Source organism: Carcharhinus amblyrhynchos, chromosome 2, assembly GCF_965287045.1.
Source record: "Carcharhinus amblyrhynchos chromosome 2, sCarAmb.v2.hapA, whole genome shotgun sequence".
In the NCBI taxonomy this organism is placed as follows: domain Eukaryota; kingdom Metazoa; phylum Chordata; class Chondrichthyes; order Carcharhiniformes; family Carcharhinidae; genus Carcharhinus; species Carcharhinus amblyrhynchos.
Window position 1 is genome coordinate 128,473,854 of NC_137325.1, and position 23,166 is coordinate 128,497,019.

Genomic DNA, 23,166 nt, shown 5'->3' on the forward strand with positions numbered 1-23,166 from the left:
CCAAACCCCCTCACATCATCTTTCGGGGTGAGGGGGGCACTCCCAAACACCACTACAAGTCCAGGCACAAGAGTCAAACCTGAGAAAGGCCTGGATTATATGACAGATGCTCAAGCTACTGAAAATTCACAAATGGTCAGTTACAGAAGATTCCATAATCTTCCTCTAGTGGAGCAGAAACCGAGGGAATGCAGAGCTAACTTTATGTATGACCGTTTCCATTCAGTATGGATGTTAGTTGATTTATTATTTTTGGCCAACGGCTAGAAATGCTCTTTAAATCTCTGACCTTATTGTAGTTCTATCAAAAAGAAGACTCAACGTTGCAACTTGTTTTGAATTTTAATTAGCTACACTTGCTTAAATGGTAAATCAGAATAAGCAGTGCGGTGGCACAGTGGTTAGTGCTGCTGCCTCACAGCTCCAGGGACTCAGGTTCAGTTCCGGCCTTGGGTAACTGCCTATCCACTTTCTCCACACATCTGTGTGGGTTTCCTCCCACAGTCCAAAGATGTGCAGGTCAGACTGATTGGCCATGGTAAATGTGTAGGGTTACAGGGATAGGGTGGGGCTGAGGGCCCAGGCAAGATACTTGGTCAGAGAGTCGATGCAGACTGAGGTCCATTGGCCTCTTCTACACTGTAGGGAATCTCTGAGACAATTTGCGGAAGGAAAGTGGAGAACAGATTTAAAGGACTTTATTGGACAGTACAGCATGAGAAGGCTAAAAGAATAGGTCAATTGTTTAATTTTCCAAACCTCTGACAATGTTGGACCTCACAATTTCTTCACTTGCTGTCTTTTGGAATGGTTTTAAAAAAGTCAAAACTCGCACCAAATTATTCATTATTATTTTAAATATATAGATTTGACAGGTGTATTTATCATAAAATGTACTGCGATAAAATTTTCTAACCATGATTAGAGTAAATTTTTGCCTGAGCTTCCAATAACTTTGCTATGTATCATTTTTACCCATGACCAAGCACAGGCCATCCTGGAAACTTCTGTGCCCTGTGGGATGTTGTTCAGTTTGTGGTGCATTAAGGATGGACAAAAAATGTTGACCTTGACTAGTAATGTTCATATCCAATGGACACACAAAAAAAAAATTCCCAGTGATGGAGGGTAGGAGTATGTTGGGATGGCTGCAACTTCTGGGCCCCATTTAGAGGATAACAGTTATGTATTTAATTAAATTGTCTACAGCCGTGCTACTTGGATATGCAAAATTGCCAAATTCCGCAGAATACTCAAACACTTGTGACTAATTTTTCACCCTGGCCTTTAACATTTTCCCACAGCTAATTGTTTTAGTTTTGAGTGATCTTTTGCCAATTTGTTGTGTCTTCTGCCTTTAGACGAGGGGATTGGATCTATCTCGTGTACGAACCTGTGTTGTTGTTGCGGAAGAGCGCCCTCGAATAACACTCACCCAGTCGTTTTCTAAGTTATTTAAGGACCTGAACCTTAACCCAAGAGCAGTTAGTACGTCGTTTGGTTGCAGAGTGAACCTTGCTATTTGCCTTCAGGTAGGAATCTGCACACTCACAGCTGTGAATATATTTGTCTTTATTATGGTTGTAAATTCACTGTAAAAATGATGGGCTTCTTTTTCCGTCTGTAACTAATTGGCTGGCCTTATAGACCTTTCAGTTTTCGTTTGTTTCAAATTTATTTTTCTCTGCAATTGCATGCATTATGCTTGAAAGTGCAATTTTTAAAGCGCGTGAAATTTACACAGTTGTATATTCATGATTTCATGGCCCTACTGCAGCCTCTCCCTGGCCTTTTCATTTGATGCAGATGTCAGAGTTTGTACACATTTGCTGGAAGGGTGCTTACAGAACCATTTTACATTGTATTGAAGACAGATAGGTTAACATGTTGGATCTGTATAATGGAAAAAAAACATAGATTCAATGTCAATGTGGAACCATAGATTCAATGTCAATGTGGAACTGTCCTGTTACAGCCTACAGATATTTAAAAATGTTTCTCGTTGTTTGTCTGAAGCTATTTAGATACAGTTAAAGATCAGAGTCCTCAGTGCCTTTGCGACACATCAGCAGAAGCAGTAACTTGTGCAAAGGATAGAAAATCAATGACTTCTTAATGGGCTGTGATGACCAAATCAATTTTATTGAAATAGAAAATTAATCTAGGGATAAAAGCAAATTACTGCGGATGCTGGAATCTGAAACCAAAAGAGAAAATGCTGGAAAAATCTCAGCAGGAGTGGCAGCATCTGTCGAGAGAGAAAAGAGTTTTGTGTCTAAATGATCCTTTGTCAAAGCTAATTTGTGTGAAATTAATCTAGGATCTGGTTAGAAAACTCTTCTGTTTTAGTGGAACTAGTTTCATTGCAAGTATGGCAGCAAAAAGGACACAATTTTGTCATGGCAGGGGTGTGAATTTGCTGCATTGCCTTCAAGTTTGAATCTGACATGCGCTGTAATTGTTCAAAAGTGCATTATTAACCAACAGATGGTCATCAAATGGTGCCAATCATAGACTACATATGGGAATTGTTCCACCTATGGGAAAATTATTTGTGTGAAACATGGATCATAAGTTGGGAGCTTCATGCAAATCAGGTTAAAGGAAATTGGAATTTAGTGCTGTTTTGACATCACTGTTGGAACATGGCAAGCTGGTTTCCTGAGGTGGTGATATTATGCATGCAAAATCATTGCTCAACAGCCCTCCGAGACACAGCGAGAGGTTTCACTCGATGACGAAATTTCCTTTCTGCATCGTGTAAATCTATTTACAAATGTGGCTCTATTTATAACTGTTGTGTTTACAATTCTGCTGCTCAGAGCAGACAGCAAAAATCTGCACTGTCTGTTAGCAAACTAAAATAAACTAATTATTCTTGTAGTGCCATTTTCATTTGCCTATTGCAGCCCTTTCCTAAGGGGGCTAGATGGCATGAGATTACTTCAACAGCATTGTAACTAAACAGTTTGTTCGGTCAGTTATCTTCAGTTCTTCCCAATGACTGGACCTTTATCAGATTTTGTATCGGCCCTGATTTTGCAGTTAGCAACAACTGAATAGCACTTGCATTCATTGCACCTACACTTACACACAGACCTTAGGCTGAATTATACAACACTCGCTATTTCCAGTTGGCTGTGGGTGAATTTTTTAAAAGAATTGTGTATTCTTTCATGGAATATGGTCATCACTGGTTAGGCTGGCACACATTCCTAACTCTCAACTGCTTTGGAGCAGGTGTTGGTGAGCTGCCTTCTTGAACCGTTGCAGTCCATGTGGTTTAGGTACACCCACAGTGCTGTTCAGGAGGGAGTGGCAGGATTTTCATCCAGTGACTGCGAAGGCACAACAATATATTTCCAAGTCAGGATGGTGAGTGACTTGGAGGGGAACTTGCAGGTGGTGGTGTTCCGAGGTATCTGGTGTCCATGTCCTTCTAGATGGTGGTGGTTGGGAATTTGGAAGGTGCTGCTGAAGGAGCCTTCCTGCAGTTTATCTTGAAGGGATGCACACTGAAGCCACCATCAGTGGTGGGGGGATTGAATATTTAAGATGGTGGATAAGGTGCCATCAAGCGGGCTGCTTTGTCCTGGATGGTGTCAAACTCCTTGAGTGTTGTTGGAGCTGCAAATGTAGAATATTCCATCACACCCTTGACTTGTGCTTTGTAGATTGTGGACAGACTTGGGGAAATCACATAAGTTCCAACATCTGACCTGCTGTTATAGCCAATTTATTTATATGGCTGGTCCAATTCAGTTCCTGGTCAATTATAGTCCCCAGGATTTTTGTAGTGGAGATTCAATGATGATAACTCAATTTAATGCTGTTGAATAGTTTATTGCTGGAAATGGTCCGTGCCTGGCATTTGTGAACCTGAATGTTACTTGCCATTTGTCAATCCAAGCCTGAACATTGATGTATATGGATATGGACATGGACTGCTTCAGTTCCATGGACTCACAAATGGTGCAGCACATTGTGCAATCATAGGTGAACATCCCCACTTCTGACCTTATGATGGCTGTATATCATAAACTGAGTGGCTCTGGCAGTACCCAAACTGAGCGGCAGTGAGCAGGTTTTCGTTGAGTAAATGCTGCTTGATACCACTTGCAAAAACAGAGGTGGTGGGATATATGCCTTCTGGGTTTAAGCTCTGCCTCAGAGAGCTGCCAGCCTGTTAGAGATTGACAGTTCTCCAGTACTGCAGGACAGATGTGTGTAGTGCTAGATCCAGAGTTTGGCTTTTTGTTTGAGAGTCTTACCACGTGCAAAGCTGGCAGGCCCTGACAAAGGGAACTGGGGTGGAGGTGCGCAAGGGGAGCATGGGTTTGACAGACCAAGAAGGGAGGGGAAGTCTGAAGGGAATAAAACCATGGTGGGTGGCCTCACTGGACACAGGGGCCTGTTAAGAAGGGTGCTCTTGCCCCCCGCCAACCTGGTCTTGGCACTTGGCATGGACCTCTCATACTCCTGATTAAATCCTGGTGTGGATGGGCAGGTGGTGGGCAGGCTGCACTCTGGATTTAACAAGCTATCTGCCTTCAAACCCATTGCCAGTTGTAGAAAATAGCACCCTCTGTGGGGGATTTGGGACCTGTTGCAAACCAGGCAAGCACCACCTTTACCACACAGATGGGAGAATCCTCACTTTGGCATGCAGAATCTGAATCAGAAGGTGTAAGTTAGCATAGTTAATTCAACATCAAATCATGTACAGAAAGCAAAATAGAGATTAAAATGAATTAGATTAAGAAACTCAACACCAGGTTAAAGTCCAACCGGTTTATTTGGAATCAAGAGGTTTCAGAGCACTGCTGCTTCATCAGTTGAGACTGTTGAGAGACTTCTTACTGTGCCCACCCCAGTCCAGTGCAAACATCTTTGCATCATAGATTAAGAAAAGGAATGGTGTATAAAAGGAACAAGGAAAAGTTTTTTAAAAAAATTCACTTTTAAACCTTTAAAAGAAGTTGAAGGAATGAGACTCCACGTTTAGAAAATTAATTTTCAGTGTCTGCAAGGTTGGTAATTAAGACTTATCACATCATTTAAGATGCATTTTCACTGCAATCAATAATCCCTAATGTTTTCTAATTCATTAGTGGATGTTTATCGTATATTTGCATCTCAGCAAAATACTGGTACGGTGAAGGTTTTGGCTGAGCAGTGTAACCCGAATAGCAATATTCCAATTTCCATGGTTAACAAGTACAGACGCTAGAGGTTGCTGTCTGATTTACTGCTTCATAATAGTGAGTGCTCACAACCTCAGTTAATTTCTAACATAAAGTCCGGTCAAATATTTCCTTTTAGCGAATAATAGCACAATGCCAGCCATGTACTGCAAAGCTGTTTTCAAGACCTGATTTCAAACAATATGAGCGCATTTAGATCAATAAAACTGATTATGTCCACAACTCGCTTTCACAAAGCTGAAATCAATCTAAGTCTAAAAAAAAAACCAGATAAGACATAAAAGCCTACAAGGTGGTGAGGATTTATATCCTGGATCTAAAAAAAGAATAAAATTGTGTTGCTTGATAGCTGCTTCCTGTTCAAGCAAGTCATGCAATTTTAATAAATGACTTGTATAGACATACATAGAATTGTAAGTCTATGCCAATTATTCCTTAAACAAAACATTTTTTTTCAAGCAGGGAATGGCTATCAAACAATAGTTTTATCTTTTTTGAGTTTCTGAATACAGATCCTTACACTCATATATGGTTTTGCGTCTTACCTGGCATTTTTTAGACTTGGTTGATTTTTGCTTTGTAAAAGCAAAATGTGTAATGTTTCTTCTACCCTCTGGATTTTATCTCGTTATCTTTCAGTGCCGTGGAGATGCTGGCGTTGGACTGGGATAGGCACAGTAGGAAGTCTCTCGACACCAGGTTAAAGTCCAACATGTTTATTTGGAATCACGAGCCTTCGGAGTACTGCTCCTTCGATGAAGGAGATATTGAGAGACTTCCTACTTGTCTTTCAGTGCACCTCTTTGAGTTTAGGTATTCATAGATATAAGAATTTATTTGGGATTTTGTGATATTTAATCTAAATTAACATTATACCTTCAGAGAATCATGGACGAGGGTTAACATACTTATTCTGGATGTAGGCTTAGTGGATGGTCTGCCGACGCCTAGGTGGTACTGACAGTGAAATTGTCAGCCTTCCCCATTTTGACTCCACTGAATCTGATGGTAGCTTCTGGATTGCGCACAAGCAGAAAGGGATGTGGAAATCCAGAAGTTACTTTTGGTGATTAAATTTTCCATCTGGTGAGATGCTTTTGACACCCCTCAGACTCTCTATCAATCAGCAAATTGATGAGAACTAGAACTTTTATGATGATCTCGCTATGAAAACCTTGGAAAAGGTACCCATTGATGGACAAGGTAGTAGCAGAGTTTTTAACAATGTATGACTTTCATCATTACTTCTAAACAACCTCAATGACCCTGAAAAGCTAATTTAATATTTCTGGAATGTCTAATTTCTCCATTGTAATAAATAATGAAATTTTTGAAGTTTGTTTATATTGATATTTCAGCTTCAATCAAAACCCAGTCACAATCATTTATTTAACTGCCTGAAACGTTACATTAAAAAGGGAGATTGAAGTGCTTTCAGCTTCCTGGTTTACTGTCTGGGGAAATACTTTAATATGATTGGTTGCTTACCCAGCCTGCTGACATTTCTGCTGCTGCCCACCTGATTTGATGCCAGGTTAAAGCTGCCATTGGAGAAAGGGAAATCCTCAGTTTCCTTGGAGATCAGCGCAACTGCTGTTGCTTTGCCACTGACCACAAAGCCCAGTTTAGCAGTGATACACAGGAGTGATTAAGATGATTATTTAACAGAGAGTGAAAATATTCCGTGGATTCATTGCAGCAAAGGCAACCTTGATGGGGCTTGCTTTGCGACATTTGCTGTGTCAATTCCTTTCAATTATTTCTCGACAAATTGAGTAAACTTGGAAGTTATTTAATTTTCTGTTCAGGAAGGTAATTAAAAGTATGTATATTCTGTGCAAAAGCAACTTTATTTAATCATGTTTGCGCAATGCTGGGTGAAGTCCTGTCAACCTGAGTAATTGTAAGATCAATTACTAAGATGTTGGGGATAACATTTGTATTTGATATTGTACTAGCATAGCCTGTGCCCTTACTTCCTTATAAAGCTACTGAGATAAAGTACTTCATTTTAATTGAGTTCATAGTCAAAGTGAGTGTTTACTTCTGTGCCTTTGTGCTTTTATATAAGGTAAAGGGAGACAAGCTGAACCACAAAATGAGTACAGTGCAAGTGGTACAATATTTGCTTAATCAGGAGGCTAGCTGATACCTTGCACATCTTGAGTAATTAAGAATAATAGTGTTTATAACTTAGCTTCTGACTAAGTTTTTGTGATGGAGATAAATGATGCAGATCTTCCCATTTTCATTATTTGGAAAATGGATGAGAGACTATTGAAGTGAAATTATGGTGGAACACAATTCAATATTGTATAGAGAAAAGTAAAGGAAAACGTTGCAAGTATATCTTTAACTCTTCATCGCCCTCCATACATTCTGCTACTGAGGGAGAAAGGGATAGAAGGGCATTTTTGACAGGATGAGACAAAGTAAGTGGAGGAGGCTTATGAGGAGCATGAAGACTGGCATGAATCAATTGGGTCAACTGGCCTGCCTCTGCTGTATTGTCTGTGTGGTACTGCTTTATATGTAATATGCATCGCTGCAAGTTGAAATCCCTTCCCTACCCCCTATTCTTCCAGCCACACTTCAGCCGATTGCATCATATTCTTGAATTTAGTCTAATTTCCTCTTTCACTGTTGGAAAATCTCCCTGTGCCAAGCTGCCCAGTTCCTTATTTTCTCTCATTGCTGGAGCGTGTCATTGTGTCTGGATGCATCACTGTGTGCCTTCATTCCTTGTCTCCTCCAATGTAGCTCATTATCTTTTGATGACTACTTTACCCTTTGATGCTGATGAAAAAGCGAAATGCTGGAGATGTTGGAAATCTGAAATACGAACAGAAAATGCTGCAAAAATCAGTTCAGGTGAATGGTTTTAGGCCTTAAAGATTAATCTGTTCCTCTCACCATAGGTGCTGCCAGACCTGTTGAGTTTTGCAGCATGTTCTGTTTTTATTAATCCTTGATAGCTCTTACCCTTGTTTTATACCCTTGCTGGGTATATATTCTCAGCTGCCTTACTCTTACATGTTTCCTGTTTCCTCTAATCTTTAGCATGCCTATGAGCAAGAGAAGTAGCCTTTCTGGCTTTGTTGATATAGGTAAATGCTGATTCAAGACAAGGTTATTGCTGTGCGTTACATAATTTGACATGAAACAGGAGGAGGAGGAGGCCATTCAGTCCTTTGGTCCTGCTCCACCATTCAATAAGATAACTGATCTGATTGTGGCCTCGAATCCACATTCCTGCTATCCCCCATAACCCTGGACTCCATTGTGGATGAAAAATCTGCCTAACTCAGCCTTGAATGTATTCAATGAGCCCCCACCCTCCACAACTCTCTGGGAAGAGAATGCCAAATGTTAACAACTATTTGAGAGAAAATATTTCTCCAAATCTCTGATTTAAAATAGGAGACACCTTATTGTGAATCTGTGTTGCTGGTTCTAGCTTCTCCCAGCAGCAGAGCAATCCTCTCAACATGTATCCTGTCAAGTCCCCTCCGTTCTTAGATGTTTCAGTCGGATCACCTTTCATTTTTCTGAATTCCAGTGAGTTTACTCATAAGACAACACCTTCGCCACAGGATTCAACTTGGTGAACCTTCTCTGATTGTGTCTAATGCAAGTATATTCCTCCTTAAATGAGGGGAACAAAACTGTTTGCAATGCTCTACTGCAGTCTCACTTGGGTGGCATGGTAGCACAGTGGTTAGCACTGCTGCCTCAAAGCGCCAGGGACCTGGGTTCAATTCCAACCCCAGGTCACTCTGTGGAGTCTGCACATTCCCCCGTGCCTGCGCAGGTTTCCTCTACGTGCTCTGGTTTCCTCCCACAGTCCAAAGATGTGTGGTTTAGGTTGATTGACCATGTTAAATTGACCCTAGTGTCAGGGGATTAATAGGGAAAATACGTGAGACTATGGGAATAGGGTCTCGGTGGGACTGTGGTCGGTGCAGACTCGATGGGCCGAATGGCCGCCTTCTGCACTGTAGGAATTCTATGGATAATGCCCTGTACAGTTGAAAAGTAGTCAGGCTGAGGATTGGGAATATTTTAGAATTCAGCAAAGGAGGGCCTGGACCAAGAAACTATTAATAAAAGAGAAAATGGAATATGAAAGTAAACTAGAGAAGCATAAAAATAAAACATATAAGCTTCCATATGTATGTTAAGTATTCCAAAGACTATGGGCCCATCAACATTCCAGTAAAAGTACTGAAGACTTGAGCTCCAGATCTAGCTGCCCCCCTAGTCAAGCTGTTCCACTACAGCAACAACAATGCCGTCAGTCGAGCAATGTGGAACATTTCCCAAGTATATTCTGTCCACAAAAATAGCAGGACAAACCCAACACTCACCCAAGTGTCAAGCAATGACCATCACCGACAGAAGACAGATCTAACCATTGCTTTTTGTCATGCAGTAGCATTGCCAATGCTGAGTCCCCACTATCAACATTCTGGGGATTGCCATTGACCAGAATCATAGAATTACTACAGTGCAGAAGGAGGTCATTTGGCCCATCAAGCCTGCACTGACAACAATCTCACCCAGACCCTATTCCCTTAACCTCACATATTTACCTTGCTAATCCCCCTGACACTAGGGTTCAGAAACTTTATATGGACTAGCCGTATAAACACAGTGGCCACAACAGCAGGTCAGTTGTTAAGCGCTGCAGGATTCTTAAGTCACTTCTGCCTCCCCAAAGCCTGTCCACCTACAAGGCACAAGTCAGGAGTGTGATGGAATACTCTCCGTTTGCCTGGATGAGTGCAGGTCCAACTTCATTCAAGGAGCTTGACACTATTCAGGACATAGCAATTTACTTGACTGGCGCCCATCTGTCACTGATTACAGTGGCAGTAGTGCAGCAGCTCAGCAAGGCTCATTTGACAGCACTTCTCAAATCTTTGACCCATATCATCTAGAAGGACAAGAGCAGCAGATGCATGGGAACACCACCACCTGCGTGTTAATCCTCCACACCATCCTGATTTGGAACCATATTACTGTTACTTCACTGGGGTGAAGAGAAATGTCTCCGCTCGGTGGTAAATTTTTTGCAATTCTTTGTCCCACAGGGCTTTGGAGGCTCAGTAATTGAGTTTGTTCAAGACAGAGATTGTAGACTTTTAGATGCTAAAAGTACCAAGGAGATAGTGGAGGAAAATGACATTGAGATGGAAGATAAGCCATAATAAAGTTGAATGGCAGAGCAAGCTTGAGGGACCAAATGGCCAATAATAGCAAAAAAGCGAATTATTACAGATGCTGGAACTTGAAACCAAAAGAGAAAATGCTGGAAAATCTCAACAGGCCTGGAGCATCTTTAAGAAGAGAAAACAGCTGACATTTCGCGTCCAGATGATCCTTTGTCAAAGCTGATTATATTAGATTATAAAAGACAGTAGATGTTATAACTGGCCTATAATTTTCAGCTTTCTGTCTTCCTCCTTTCTTATGTTTGCCAGTTTCCAATCTTTTGGACCTTTCCGGAATCTAGAGAATTTTGGAAGTTTACAGCCAATGCAGTCCCAATCTCTGTGGCCATTTACTTTAAGACTGCAGGATATAGTCCACTAGGTCTAATCCCAATAGTTTTCCTCATACTTTGTTTCTAGTACTAGTGTTTGTATTATGTTCCTTGCTTCCTTTTCCCCATTGATTTTCCAGTATTCATGGGATTATTTTGTGTCTTCTACCAAGAAGATAGATACAAAATACTTGTTCAAAGTCTCTGCCGTTCTTGTTTTCCATTATTAATTCCCTGTCTCATCCCTAAGTGACCAACATAAACTTGCACCACTCTCTCCCTCTTTATATACTTGTAGAATTTTATATTCATTTCTTAGATTACTCTCATATTTTAATTTCTCTTTTTTTAGTCATTTTTTGCCGACTTCTAAAAGTTTTCCCAATTTTCTGGTTACTAATCTTTGCAGCACTTCCTCTTTTCTTTCAATTTGATACCATCCTTAACTTAGTTAACCACAGATGGTGCATTCTTCTCATAGTCTTTTGCAATGGAAAATGTCTTGATGAGAAGTATCAAATGTCTCCATAGTTGTCTATTATTGTTCATCTACCATTTTATCTTTCAGACTATTTTCCCAGGCTACTACCCAGCCAACTCCATCTTCATATCTTTATAATTAGCGTTATTTAAGTTTAAGACACCAATTTCAGACCTACATTTCTCACCCTCTAAGTAAATGTGAAATGTTATCTTGTTGTGATCACACTTGCTGAGAGGATCTTGATAATGAATTAACCCTGTCTCATTACACATTTACCAGGTCTATGGCTGTTTCTTGGTTGAAATAACACCTTGTATAATCAAGAAACTGTCCTTTATAAACGCTCATAAACATCTTTCACAATTATAGAATCATAGGATTGTACAGTGCAGAAGGAAGCCATTCGGTATATCGAGTCTGCACCCAGTACAATCCTACCCAGGCCCTATCCCCGTAACACCATGCACTTACCCTAGCTAGTTCATGTGACACTAATGGCAATTTAGCATGGCCAGTCCCTTTTAAGACTGTGGGAGGAAACCAGAGCACTTGGAGGAAACCCATGCAGACACAGGGAGAAAGTACAAACTCCACACAGATAGTGACCCAAGCCAGGAATTGAACCCAGGACCCTGGCACTATGAGGCAGCAGTGCTAACCACTATGCCACCCTGTGATATTTTTTCTTAAAACCCATCATTATTTCTTGGTGTACATTCAGTGTCACTTTTGCTTTGGGGGCCTATAAATTACTGCTGCCTGTGATTTATTTCCCTTTCTATTTCTTAACTCCACCAACCCAATTATATATCTTGATCTTCTAAGCCAAGCCTACATAATTTCTCACCACTGTACTATTCTGATCCTCTATTAAAGGTGCGATACCACCTCTTTTTCCTTCTTGTCCTACCAAAATCTCATATACCCTTGAATATTTAGCACTTAGTTCTTGCTCACTTCGCAACTATGTCGCAATAATATATCATGTATCGTACCCGTTTATTTCTACATGTGTTATCAATTCATCCATGTAATTTACCTATTGAATCCTCATATATCTGTTGGTATCTGATGCCACGTAAGGCATTTTGTCAGCAGCATATTATTTAAATGGGGGAGAGATTGCAGAACTCAATGGCACGGAGAGACCTGGGTGTCCTGGTACAAGAATCGTAACCTTGTATGTTGATATAGCAAATGATTAGGAAGGTAAATGGAATGAAGTTGTTTGGTGCAATGAAAATGGAATATAAGAGTAGGGATGTTTCTCTATAGTTGTTTAGGGTAGCACCAAGTTTAGAGTACTGCGTACCGCTTTGGTCTCCTTATTTGAGAAGGGGCACAATTGCATGAGAAATAATTCAGAATAAGTTCACTCAACTAATACCTGGAATGAGGAAAGTATGGACAGATTGGGCCTGTATCCATTGGAATTTAGAAGAATGAAGTGCAACTTTATTGAAACACTTAAGACTGAGGAGACTTGACAAAGTTGATGCTGGAAAATATTTTCCCCTTGTGTGTGAGACTGGAATGAGAAGATGCTGTTTAAAATTAAGGGAATTTAGACAGAGATGAGAATTTTTTTTCTCCTTGAAGGTTGAGTCTGTGGAACTCGTTTCCTCCGACAGTGATGGAGGTGGGCCATTGAATATTTTTTAGGTTAAATTAGACAGATTCTTGATCGACAAAGCAGTCGAAAGGTATTGAGTTTAGGAATGAAAGTGAAGTTGAGGCTACGTTTAGATCAACTGTGATATCTTGAATAGCAGAGCAGGCTCAAGGGGCTGAATGGTTTAGTTCTATGTGCCGTTGATATGTTTGTATAAATACAAGTGTTGTTTGTTTGGTTTACATAAATTTTAGAAATGAATCCAAATTTTGGTTATAGAAAACTATTGCTTCCATTTGACCATATTAAATGAAAATGAGAAGAGTGTGAATGGCAAATTGAACAACTGATTTCATGGTTATGTAGCCCCGCACCCCCATATACACACATGTATATTGCAAACTGAGTGATTTATTGACATTGCCTCAACGCTAAGATGTGTTCCTGCCTTTGAACACACTTATTTACGTTAATTTGCAGAAACATGTTATTGCTGTTTTCCAGTGTTACATAATATGCAGATGAAGCCATTCTTCATAGCGCAGTTGGAATGATTTGTTGTGTCGTATTTCAATGCCACAACAATTCCCGGTGTCCTGTATACCTTCTGATTGGCTGTGTGTATATTAAACACTGAAAGGTGCTGGAAGGTTGGATAGAATTATAGAATCCGTATGGTGCAGAAGGAGGCCATTCAGCCCTTCAAGCCTGCACTGACGACAGTCCCACCTAAGCCCTGTGCCCGTAACCCCACATATTCCTGCTGGTCCCCCTGACATTAAGGGGCAATTTAGCATGGCCAATCAACCTAACCCCCGCACATTTTTGGACTTGGGAGGAAACTGGAGCACCTAGAGGAAACCTACGCAGATGTGGAGAGAATGTGCAAACTGCACGCAGGCAGTCACCTAAGGCTGGAATTGAACCCAAGTTCCTGCCTTTATGAGGCAGTTGGACTAATCAATTTTGATGGTACACTTTCTGATGCGTACTTTGGGACAGATATTTACTGAAAGAATCTGTTATGTAACATTACCGCAGCATCTCTCCATAGATTTGCTGTCATTGTTGCAGTCTGGGCCTCTTGGCACTGCAGAGAGCAATCACCCTGTCTGCTGTCTCCTGCCAGACATTTTTGGACAGCTCTTCTCCTCGGAGGGACTGTCAACCAAGCAACAACTCACTTTTATGTAACTCCTCTAACATAGGAAGGCAATCCTTTTTCTCATCGCTTGGATAAGCACCTAAAAGGGCACGTGTACTCCTCCACATACTGGCAATCAGTGTGAAACTTTTAAACCATTCAAATGAAATGGAAATTTAACTCCAGATGATTTGTTGATTTTAATTTCAAAATTCCTCTTCAGTTTCTTTTTGTCAGTATGTTTATTTGGACACCGTAAAAAGTCTGACAACACCAGGTTTTAGTCCAACCTATTTATTTGATAATATACTCACAAGCTTTCGAGGGGACTGCCTCTTCGTCAGGTGAATGGAGAGTTCTCCTGATGAAGAGGCAGTCCCCTCGAAAGCTTGTGAGTATATTATCAAATAAATAGGTTGGACTAAAACCTGGTGTTGTCAGACTTTTTACTGTGTTTACGCCAGTCCAACGCCGGCATACCCACATCATATTTGGACACCATCAGGGGAAAGCTTCAAGTATTTTGCTGTATCACTGATTTTACAAACCGATGAGGTTGCTGTTCCAGGAAACTCACAATCATGCCCTTACCAAGCTTTGCGGATGCAGCTTTTCCATGTGAAAAGCAAATGAGTGAGTTCAAGTAAATGCAAAATGTTGACTATTGATTGCAGAACAAATTGCCTTGGTTCACTGAGCTATTGCAACCTTGTTGTTTGCTATATTCATGCAGGTAATACCTTCCTAGTTTGTACTCTTTTCATGCAGCTGAATGGAGTTTTCCCATCCACTTATTTCTGGCATAGAAATAGTCAATAGGATTAGCATAGTTTTGCAATAGAAGTTCTCCCCTGCACTGTAGATTCATCACAATGAGTCATTGTGGTACTCAGCCCTTTGTCAATCACATTAATATTGTAAAACCACAGAAGAAACAGCAGCCATTATATTTTTATTTCTGCGTAAAAATCTATTTCTGTTCCATAGTGATGTGTTTTTATATTCTTCTAATTCTATGTTTTATATAATAATGTAATATAAGCTCTTGAAGAACCTGTAATAGGGCAAGTAATGTGCATGCCTGTTGCGGGTAGCCCAATACCCAGGAAAGTATTTACCTGGAACAGATAGAGTCCTGACCACAAACGATGCACTGAACATCCATGGGGGAGCAGTGGGGCAGGTGGTTTGCTGCACACATTTCCAAACCCTGAGTACAGGTACTGCAATATTATTCTTAGAAACTCTTCGTGTTTATTATTATTCTTAGAATATTACTCTTAGAAACTTTTGGTGTTTCCGATTTGTGTGCGTGTTAAAATAATATCCCTGGCACCAAACTGCCTTAGTATAAAGTGTTCATGACAATTGGATCCTAAAGACCATTAGCGGGGTAAATATGTAGGGTTAAGGGGATTGGGCTTGGAGTGGAATTGTTGTCGGTGCTGCCTCGATGGGCTAAATGACTTCCTTCTGCACTGTAGAGATTCTATGATTTTCATCTTTTTTAGCAGTGCACTTCTCAAAAATCTACTTTCACTTTGCTTAAGTCCAGCTGGGCATTGGGACTGTTGTGCCATCTGTTCCTGGGCTTCAGGTTAAGCACAGGTGTGGCAAATGCTGCACGGTGGATTGCATGGCTGCCTCACTGCACCAGGGACCCAGGTTCAATTCCAGTCTTGGGTGACTGTCTGTGTAGAGCTTACATGTTCTCCCCATGTCTGCGTGGGTTTCCTCCGGGTACTCCAGTTTCCTCCCACAGTCCAAAGATTCTAGGTTAGGTTGATTGGCCATGCTAAAGTGACCCTACTGTCGGGGGGATTAGCAGAGTAAATGTGTGGAGTTATGGGAATATGACCTGGGTGGGATGTGGTTGGTACAGACGTGATGGGCCAAACAGTCTCAAAGAACAAAGAAAATTACAGCACAGGAACAGGCCCTTCGGCCCTCCAAACCTGCACCAACCGTGCTGCCCAACGTAACTAAAACTGCCTACTCTTCTGGGGACCATATCCCTCTATTCCCATCCTATTCATGTACTTGGGAATAGCTCCTTCTGTGATTCTATGAGACTGGTAGGTCAGATATCTTGCTGTATGGAAACAAAGGTTTATTTGTACATGTAATATTTAAAATGTGTAAGTTTCAATTGGTGACAACTCGGCATCGATGCGTCACAATTCTCATGAATCACACTTCAGTACTTCCCACATTGCCCATGGCATTGGTAAAATTAGAAACATTTAAATGTTACTTTTTTTTTAATGTAGTTGTTCAGAATTACTCGTCGCAGGGAGGCTGTGCTATGTTAAGTTCTGCTCCATATATTTTAACTGTAGCTGATGACATTACTTGTTAGGATCCAACTTTTTGTTAGAGAATGAAGTTTAAGGTAACAAGTAATTTATATTGTTGTGAATTTGTTAGACTTAAAATGATAGCGGACAATGTTCGACTAATTTCAATCTGTAGCACCTCAAGCAGCAAATTAAACATTCAGAAGCACTGAAGGAAGGTTTCGTTTTTTGCATGGCTATTGAAGCAACTCATTTCAGTGGGAGCTCACTCAAGGCCCATTCAGTCCAAACTGTTAGAAAATATGGAATGAAAATATGGTCATTCAGATTATCAAATTCTTTCTTTCCATTTCCTCCATGTCATCCACTTTCTGTCATGAATTGCACGATTATGTACTCAGTTTCCTGGGGCAATTGGCCCTTTGACATTGATTCCCCATGACATTGTTTTTGGATTGTTTTCACTGGAGTTTGGACGAATGAGGGGACAATCTCGTAGAGACTTAGAAAATCCTAACAGGACTTGACAGGATAGATGCAGGGAGGATGTGCCTGATGGTGAGGAAGTCCAGAACCAGGGATCGTTGTCTGAGGATTCGGGGTAGACCATTTAGGACGGAGGTGAGGAGACATTTCTTCACCCAAAGAATGGTAAGCCTATGGAATTCATTACCAGGGGAAGTAGTTGATACCAAAGCAGTGAATGTATTCAAGAGGGCAGCTAGATAAACACTTCGGGCAATTGAGATCAAAGATTATGGGGAAAAAGCAGGCTTAAGCTATTGAGTTGGATGATCAGCCATGATCATAATGACTGGTAGAGCAGGCTCAAAGGGCCAAATGGCCTCATCCTGCTACTATCTTCTATGTTTCTATTCCAACAGTGGCCCTGATATTAACCCAGGTCTGGCAAGAGAATGGCTGGGATATGGGTAGAATTTCCAGACGGGAAGCCCAGAAATAAGGATTGCCCAGAGCTCCTGCTGACAGAGGACCTCTCTGAATCCACCTGGCAGCCTGCCTGATTGACAGGCTGGCAAGAAAGCAGCCAAAGAGCTGACACCAGGTAAATAGCAGTGCTGGGGGAAAGGGGAGTTGGCAGTTGGGGTATAGTGAGTACTTGGAGATTGATAAAGGGTGGGATGTGTTGAAAATCGTGGGATGTGTAACTTGATGAGTTTATTGCGCCTGAGCAAAGCACTGAAGATCCACCTGCCCCACAAGCTATATTGTCAATGCACACACTTCATGAGTGCAACCTTACTCATCCCTTTAAGCTGCTGACTTCTCTGAGGCTTGGGAAGCTTGGCCTCACCAGGCTAAAAAAAATGTTTAAAAAACTGTTGAATGTTGATGGACAGTCCACTTGAAAGCTTTCATTGATTGACCTTCATGCTAAGAGTGGATTGGTTGTCTGCCCCCAATCCACCTGTTACTATAGTTGGAGTGGATAAGTTGAAGATGTGCTGTGTTGTGTTTGAGACTTTAAAGATTTTTGGTTCCCACCTGACCCAATTCAAGGAGTCACGGGAGTCCCTTTCAGAGCCTTATTTGAGTTCAAAGCTGTACTCTGGGCTTGAGTGACAATGTCAAGTATTGTGGTTAAACAGCAATTTTATTGAATAGTGAATTATGATTATAATCATAATCATAATGATCTGACAATTATAATTACAGAGTCATAGAGGTTTACAGCATGGAAAGGGGCCTTTTGGCCCAACCTGCCCATGCCCAGTTTTTACCACTAAGCTAATTGCCCGCAATTGATGATCTAAAAACGGAAAGATGATGATAACTTTATTGAAAGGTAAAAATGCATATGTCAGAAGAGAAGGACAGATTTTTTGTTTGAACCAATGTGATCTTTTCCAATGACAGCTCCCCAAAATTGATACATACGTTACCCTTCCCTTGGTTATGTACGTTATCCAGTTGCTGAGTACTCTTAATGAGTGGGTGTCATGATCAGTCACTTTGTTCCTGGTCCTTCCTCCTGTCTTCGGTGGTGACTATTCCACTATGGCTGCAACACCAAATGCCCACAGTCTTTTGAGGCCTAACACAGTCTTTCCCAAGACAAATCTCGGCTCTTATCAGTTCCTCTTGCAGGGATCGCAAGGCTATGCAGCTTTGCAACATCCAAGTTGTAGACATAGATCTTGACACTGTCTTTTCATCTGCTATGTTTTGTCCATCAATCAAACTTCATCTTTCAATGCTTCTGACCACACCACATAAGATTATTCAGCATCCTGGTCTACCGTCCAAGAGTCATTCAATCAGTAGAACTGTACACCTAATCACAAATAGTATTGTAATATTCTAGCTTGAAAAATGGAAAACAAAGATTTAGTTTGAACACCAACTGAAAAACAAGGCTTAGTCATTACTGATTATTATTGATTAATTCATCAAAGCATATGGTAGGTGATGATTAGTGTCTACCAAATAAGAAAATATAAAATGGTTTTAAGTATTCACTCTCAGCTTAAATTCAAGAGCAAAGTAAAAATAAAATGCAAAAATACAGGATTACAAAAACAGCAGGCCTCAGGCCTACACGACCTATCCATTCTTCAATGTTGAAGATTATCTCATTGAGTCAAAGAATATGATCACCCTCTTATCCAGTTCACATGTCTCCATGTCGCTGTTTCCCACTATCTCACGGCACAGTGGTTAGCATTGCTGCCTCACAGCGCCAGGGACCTGGGTTCAATTCCAGCCTCGGGTGACTCTCTCTGAAGTTTGGACATTCTCCCTAGGTTTGTGTAGGTTTCCTCCGGATGCTCCAGTTTCCTCCCACAACACAAAGATGTGCAGGTTGGGTTGATTGGCCATGCTAAATTGCCCCTTAGTATCAGAGGGACTGGCAGGGTAAATACATGGGGTTGTGGGGATAGGGCCTGGTGGGATTGTTGTTGGTGTAGGCTTGATGTGCCAAACGGCCTCTTCCTGCACTGTAAGGATTCTATGATTCTGTTCTATGACTGTTCTTTCTGTTCTGTGCTATATGTTACCCCATATTGAACTCCCCCTATTTTTTTCTTGCCATGTGGATGGGTGATATGAAAAGAGACACAAACATCTGCAGGCTCCATTCAGGCCCAGGGTTAGGGGGGAGGGGGATGTGCCTTGCTTCCCACCCCTTCACCAAGTAATCGTGATTCTCCCACACCCTCATTTCCATCAGATCCCTGCTCCTTCCTATGCTCATTCCACCTCTACCCTTATCATTGGCTCTATCATCTCTGCCTAGAGCTATCCACTCAGCCGTTTGGACTGGTCTCACTTTATTTCTACATCTGTATCAACCCTTTCCCCACTCACCCCCTGATAAAGGATAGGTGCTGAGACACCAGGGAACCCATCTCTCTCAATCAGTTTCTTTCCCCTCTTCCATCTGCAGGATCCAATTTTCTCTGGAGATTCATCATCTTAAAAAAAGAAATAAAATTAGAATGAAGAATGCGAACCCTCTGTTGTTATTTATGTCTTTCTCTTCTCCACTCCCACAGGTTGGAGATTAGAATTCATGTGTATAAATAGCGTTAGCTTAAAAAGGTCAAGTTATTAATCCATTTCAAAATTCAACTGCTGCGTCTATTTAAAAATTAGAATAGTGATAAATGATGATGTTCACTCACTCTCTCAACACCTTTTTTTTAAAAGAATTGCTCATCTGCAGGAGTAATAGGTACTGCAGATACCTACAATAAAATTTTAATGAACACATGCCCCATTGACTGAATTTATATATAATAGATATTCAGTGGTAATGGAGCAAAACTATAAATCACAGAGATAGAGTAGGGGAATAAGTTCACCGGATTGCTCTAGAGAGAGCTAGTGTGGGCCTGATGGGCCGAATGGCCATCTCCTGTGCCATAATGCCTCTTAAGGCCTGAATTTGAGCCCCAGAAGTTGAGATTTTTGGTCCAGAGTGGTGGCTCTGTGTGTTGGGCTGAGCAACCCTGGAACAGGTTGCTGGGTGTGGAGGCAGTCTGGGCGGAAGGCTAGCACCAGCACATTGTCAAAGATTTTAACAACGCAGTAAAATAAAAAGCAATCTTTACCCCTCACAAACATACATCCCATGCTCCATCCATGCCAAAACATGCCACTTCATGCATCCCTCCCCCCATTGCCCATACTCTTCTTGCCAACCTGTGGCCCCTTAAAGACCTATGCTAACTTAGTGACAACCCAAGTCCACCCACCCATCCACATGCCAACTATCACAGTATCCACCATGGCCAGACCTCTCAAACCAAGCTGTGATGAAATGAAATGAAGTTCTAAGTATCTAACTCTATTGTCTCTTATAAGGACAAATTGCTTAGTCTCATAAAAACAAGTATTGAAATTCAGAGTCCTATTTCAAAGAGTTTACAACTATTCAGAGAGTCATGCAGCACAAAGCTTGTAATGATAACCCTCAGGCTTACGTCAACACACAGTGAAATAGCAAGCAATAATTTATTTTAACACTCCCAAGGATTTTAAATGCCTTGATAGCTTGACATTTGCTTTGGACACTTTTCATAGTTCCCTTTGGCAATTCCCTAATGGTTCCAATTAGCTCATGCAGATTTATGTCTATTTTTAACAGTCCCTAAGGACACCTTATCTCTCCCCACATTATCCCGGGACTATATCCAAAGGCATGCCATACCTCTGGAAAAGGGATCCCAACTGTTTGAAAGACTGTTCAAGAAATTGAGTTGAGGAGTCGAGAGATAATGCTGCAGCTGTATAAGATCCTGGTCAGACCCCACTTGGAGTACTATGCTCAGTTCTGATTGTCTCATTACAGAAAGGATGTGGAAGCCATAGAAAGGGGGCGGAGGAGATTTACAAGGATGTTGCCTGGATTAGGTGGCATGCCTTATGAGGATAGGTTGAGGGAGCTCGGTCTTCTCTCCTTGGAGAGACGAAGAATGAGGGGTGACCTAATAGAGGTATGTAAGATGATGAGAGGTATTGATCGAGTGGATTCTCAGAGGCTTTTTCCCAGGGCTGAAATGATTGCCACAAGAGGACACAGGTATAGGGTGCTGGGGAGTAGGTACAGAGGAGATGTCAGGGGAAAGTTTTTCACTCAGAGGGTGGTGGGTACGTGGAATCGGCTGCCAGCAGTGGTGGTGGAGGCAAATTCGATAGGGTCTTTTAAGAGACTTCTAGATGAGTACATGAAAATTAGTAAGATAGACAGTTATATGTATGTCTAGTAGATAGGGTCACGTTCGGTGCAACTTGTGGGCCAAAGGGCCTGTTTTCTGTTTCTATGACTGTGCAAAATTTGCCCCTACCAGGTCTAACTCTACATTTCTGTACATCCGTACATTTTCAAAATCACATGAAAATTCAGGCCTAAGAGTCCATGACACTAACATTTACCCATCTCCATGGTGCCTTTAATCATGGCTTGAATCATAATGCCCTGAATTTATTTGTTCATAACGTAACAAAAACAACTTTGAGCTTTAATGTAATAAACAATTCCAAGAAGCTTTGTGGGATTATTATAAAGTAAAATTTGACATTCAGTCTGAAAAAACAATATCAGCGCAGTTCATCAAAACCTTGCTGAAAGAGATAGGATTTAAAAACCATTTTAAAGAAGGGCAGAGCGGTGGGGGAGAGGTTTAGCTCAGGAATTCTAGAGCTTGGAACCAAAGCACTGGCACTGGAGAGGGTGCAGAGGAGATTCACTAGGTTGATTCCAGAGTTGAGAGGGTTGGCCTATGAGGAGAGACTGAGTAGTCTGGGGCTATACTCATTGGAATTAAGAAGAATGAGGGGAGAGCTTACAGAAACATGAAAGATTATGAAGGGAATAGATAAGCTAAGCAGGGAAGTTGTTTCCACTGGCGGGTGAAACGAGAACTAGGGGGCATAGCCTCAAAATAAGAGGAAGCAGATTTGGGACTGAGTTGAGGAGGGACTTCTTCACACAGAGGGTTGTGAATCTGTGGAATTCCCTGTCCAGTGAAACAGTTGAGGCTACCTCATTGAATGTTTTTAAGGCAAGGATAGATACATTTTTGAACAGTAAAGGAATTGAGGGTTATGGTGAGTGGGCGGATAAGTGGAGCTGACTCCACAAAAAGATCAGTCATGATCTTATTGAATAACAGAGCAGGCTCGAGGGGCCAGATGGCCTACTCCTGCTCCTAGTTCTTATGCTGTTATGAGGCAGCCAAAGCCATGGCCACTACTGGTGAAGCAATTTAAATATGGGACGTTCGGGAGGTCAGAATTAGAGGAGTGCAGATATCTAAGGGCTGCAGGGCTGAAGGTATCTTATCCTCACCCTTTTCTCAAAAGAGATGAAATTCATGCTATGGTTTTGTTATCACAACTTAGAGCTCCAGCTATCACAATCAGTTTTGCCACTGTTATGTGAATCTTTCTCCAATTCATGAGTGTCCTTTTGAAGGTGGGCTATCCACAGCAATGCTCCATAATTGCTAAACTTGTTTTTTATTCATTCATGAGACATGGGCATCGCTGGCTGGCCAGCGTTTCTTGCCCATCCCTAGTTGCTATTGAGAAGGTGGGGGTGAGCTGCCTTCATGAAACATTGATACAACTGAGCAAACTTTGCTTGGCCATTTCAGAGGGCAGTTAAGAGTCAACCACATTGCTGTGGCTCTGGAGTCACATGTAGGCCAGACCAGGTAAGGACAACAGGTTTCCTTCCCTAAAGACATTAGTGAGCCAGATGGGGTTTTCTGATGATTGATAATAGTTTCATGGTCATCAGTGGATTCTTAATTCCAGATATTTTGTATTGAATTCAAATTCTACCAGCATGTGATGGTGGGATTCAAACCCGGATCCACAGAACATTAGCTGAGTTTCTATATTAATAGCC

General features: G+C 41.3%; 1 protein-coding gene across 6 annotated transcripts in view; it reads left to right on the forward strand.

The window, feature by feature from the left end:
- The window catches only part of LOC145358519 (disco-interacting protein 2 homolog C), a 571,331-nt gene that overhangs the window by 499,006 nt on the left and 49,159 nt on the right, over positions 1 to 23,166 (forward strand). For all 6 annotated transcript variants that reach the window (XM_080212647.1, XM_080212672.1, XM_080212655.1 and 3 more), the window contains one exon: positions 1,362 to 1,532. In XM_080212647.1, coding sequence (XP_080068773.1) covers positions 1,362 to 1,532 — 171 coding nt within the window. The remainder of the gene's footprint in view (positions 1 to 1,361; positions 1,533 to 23,166) is intronic.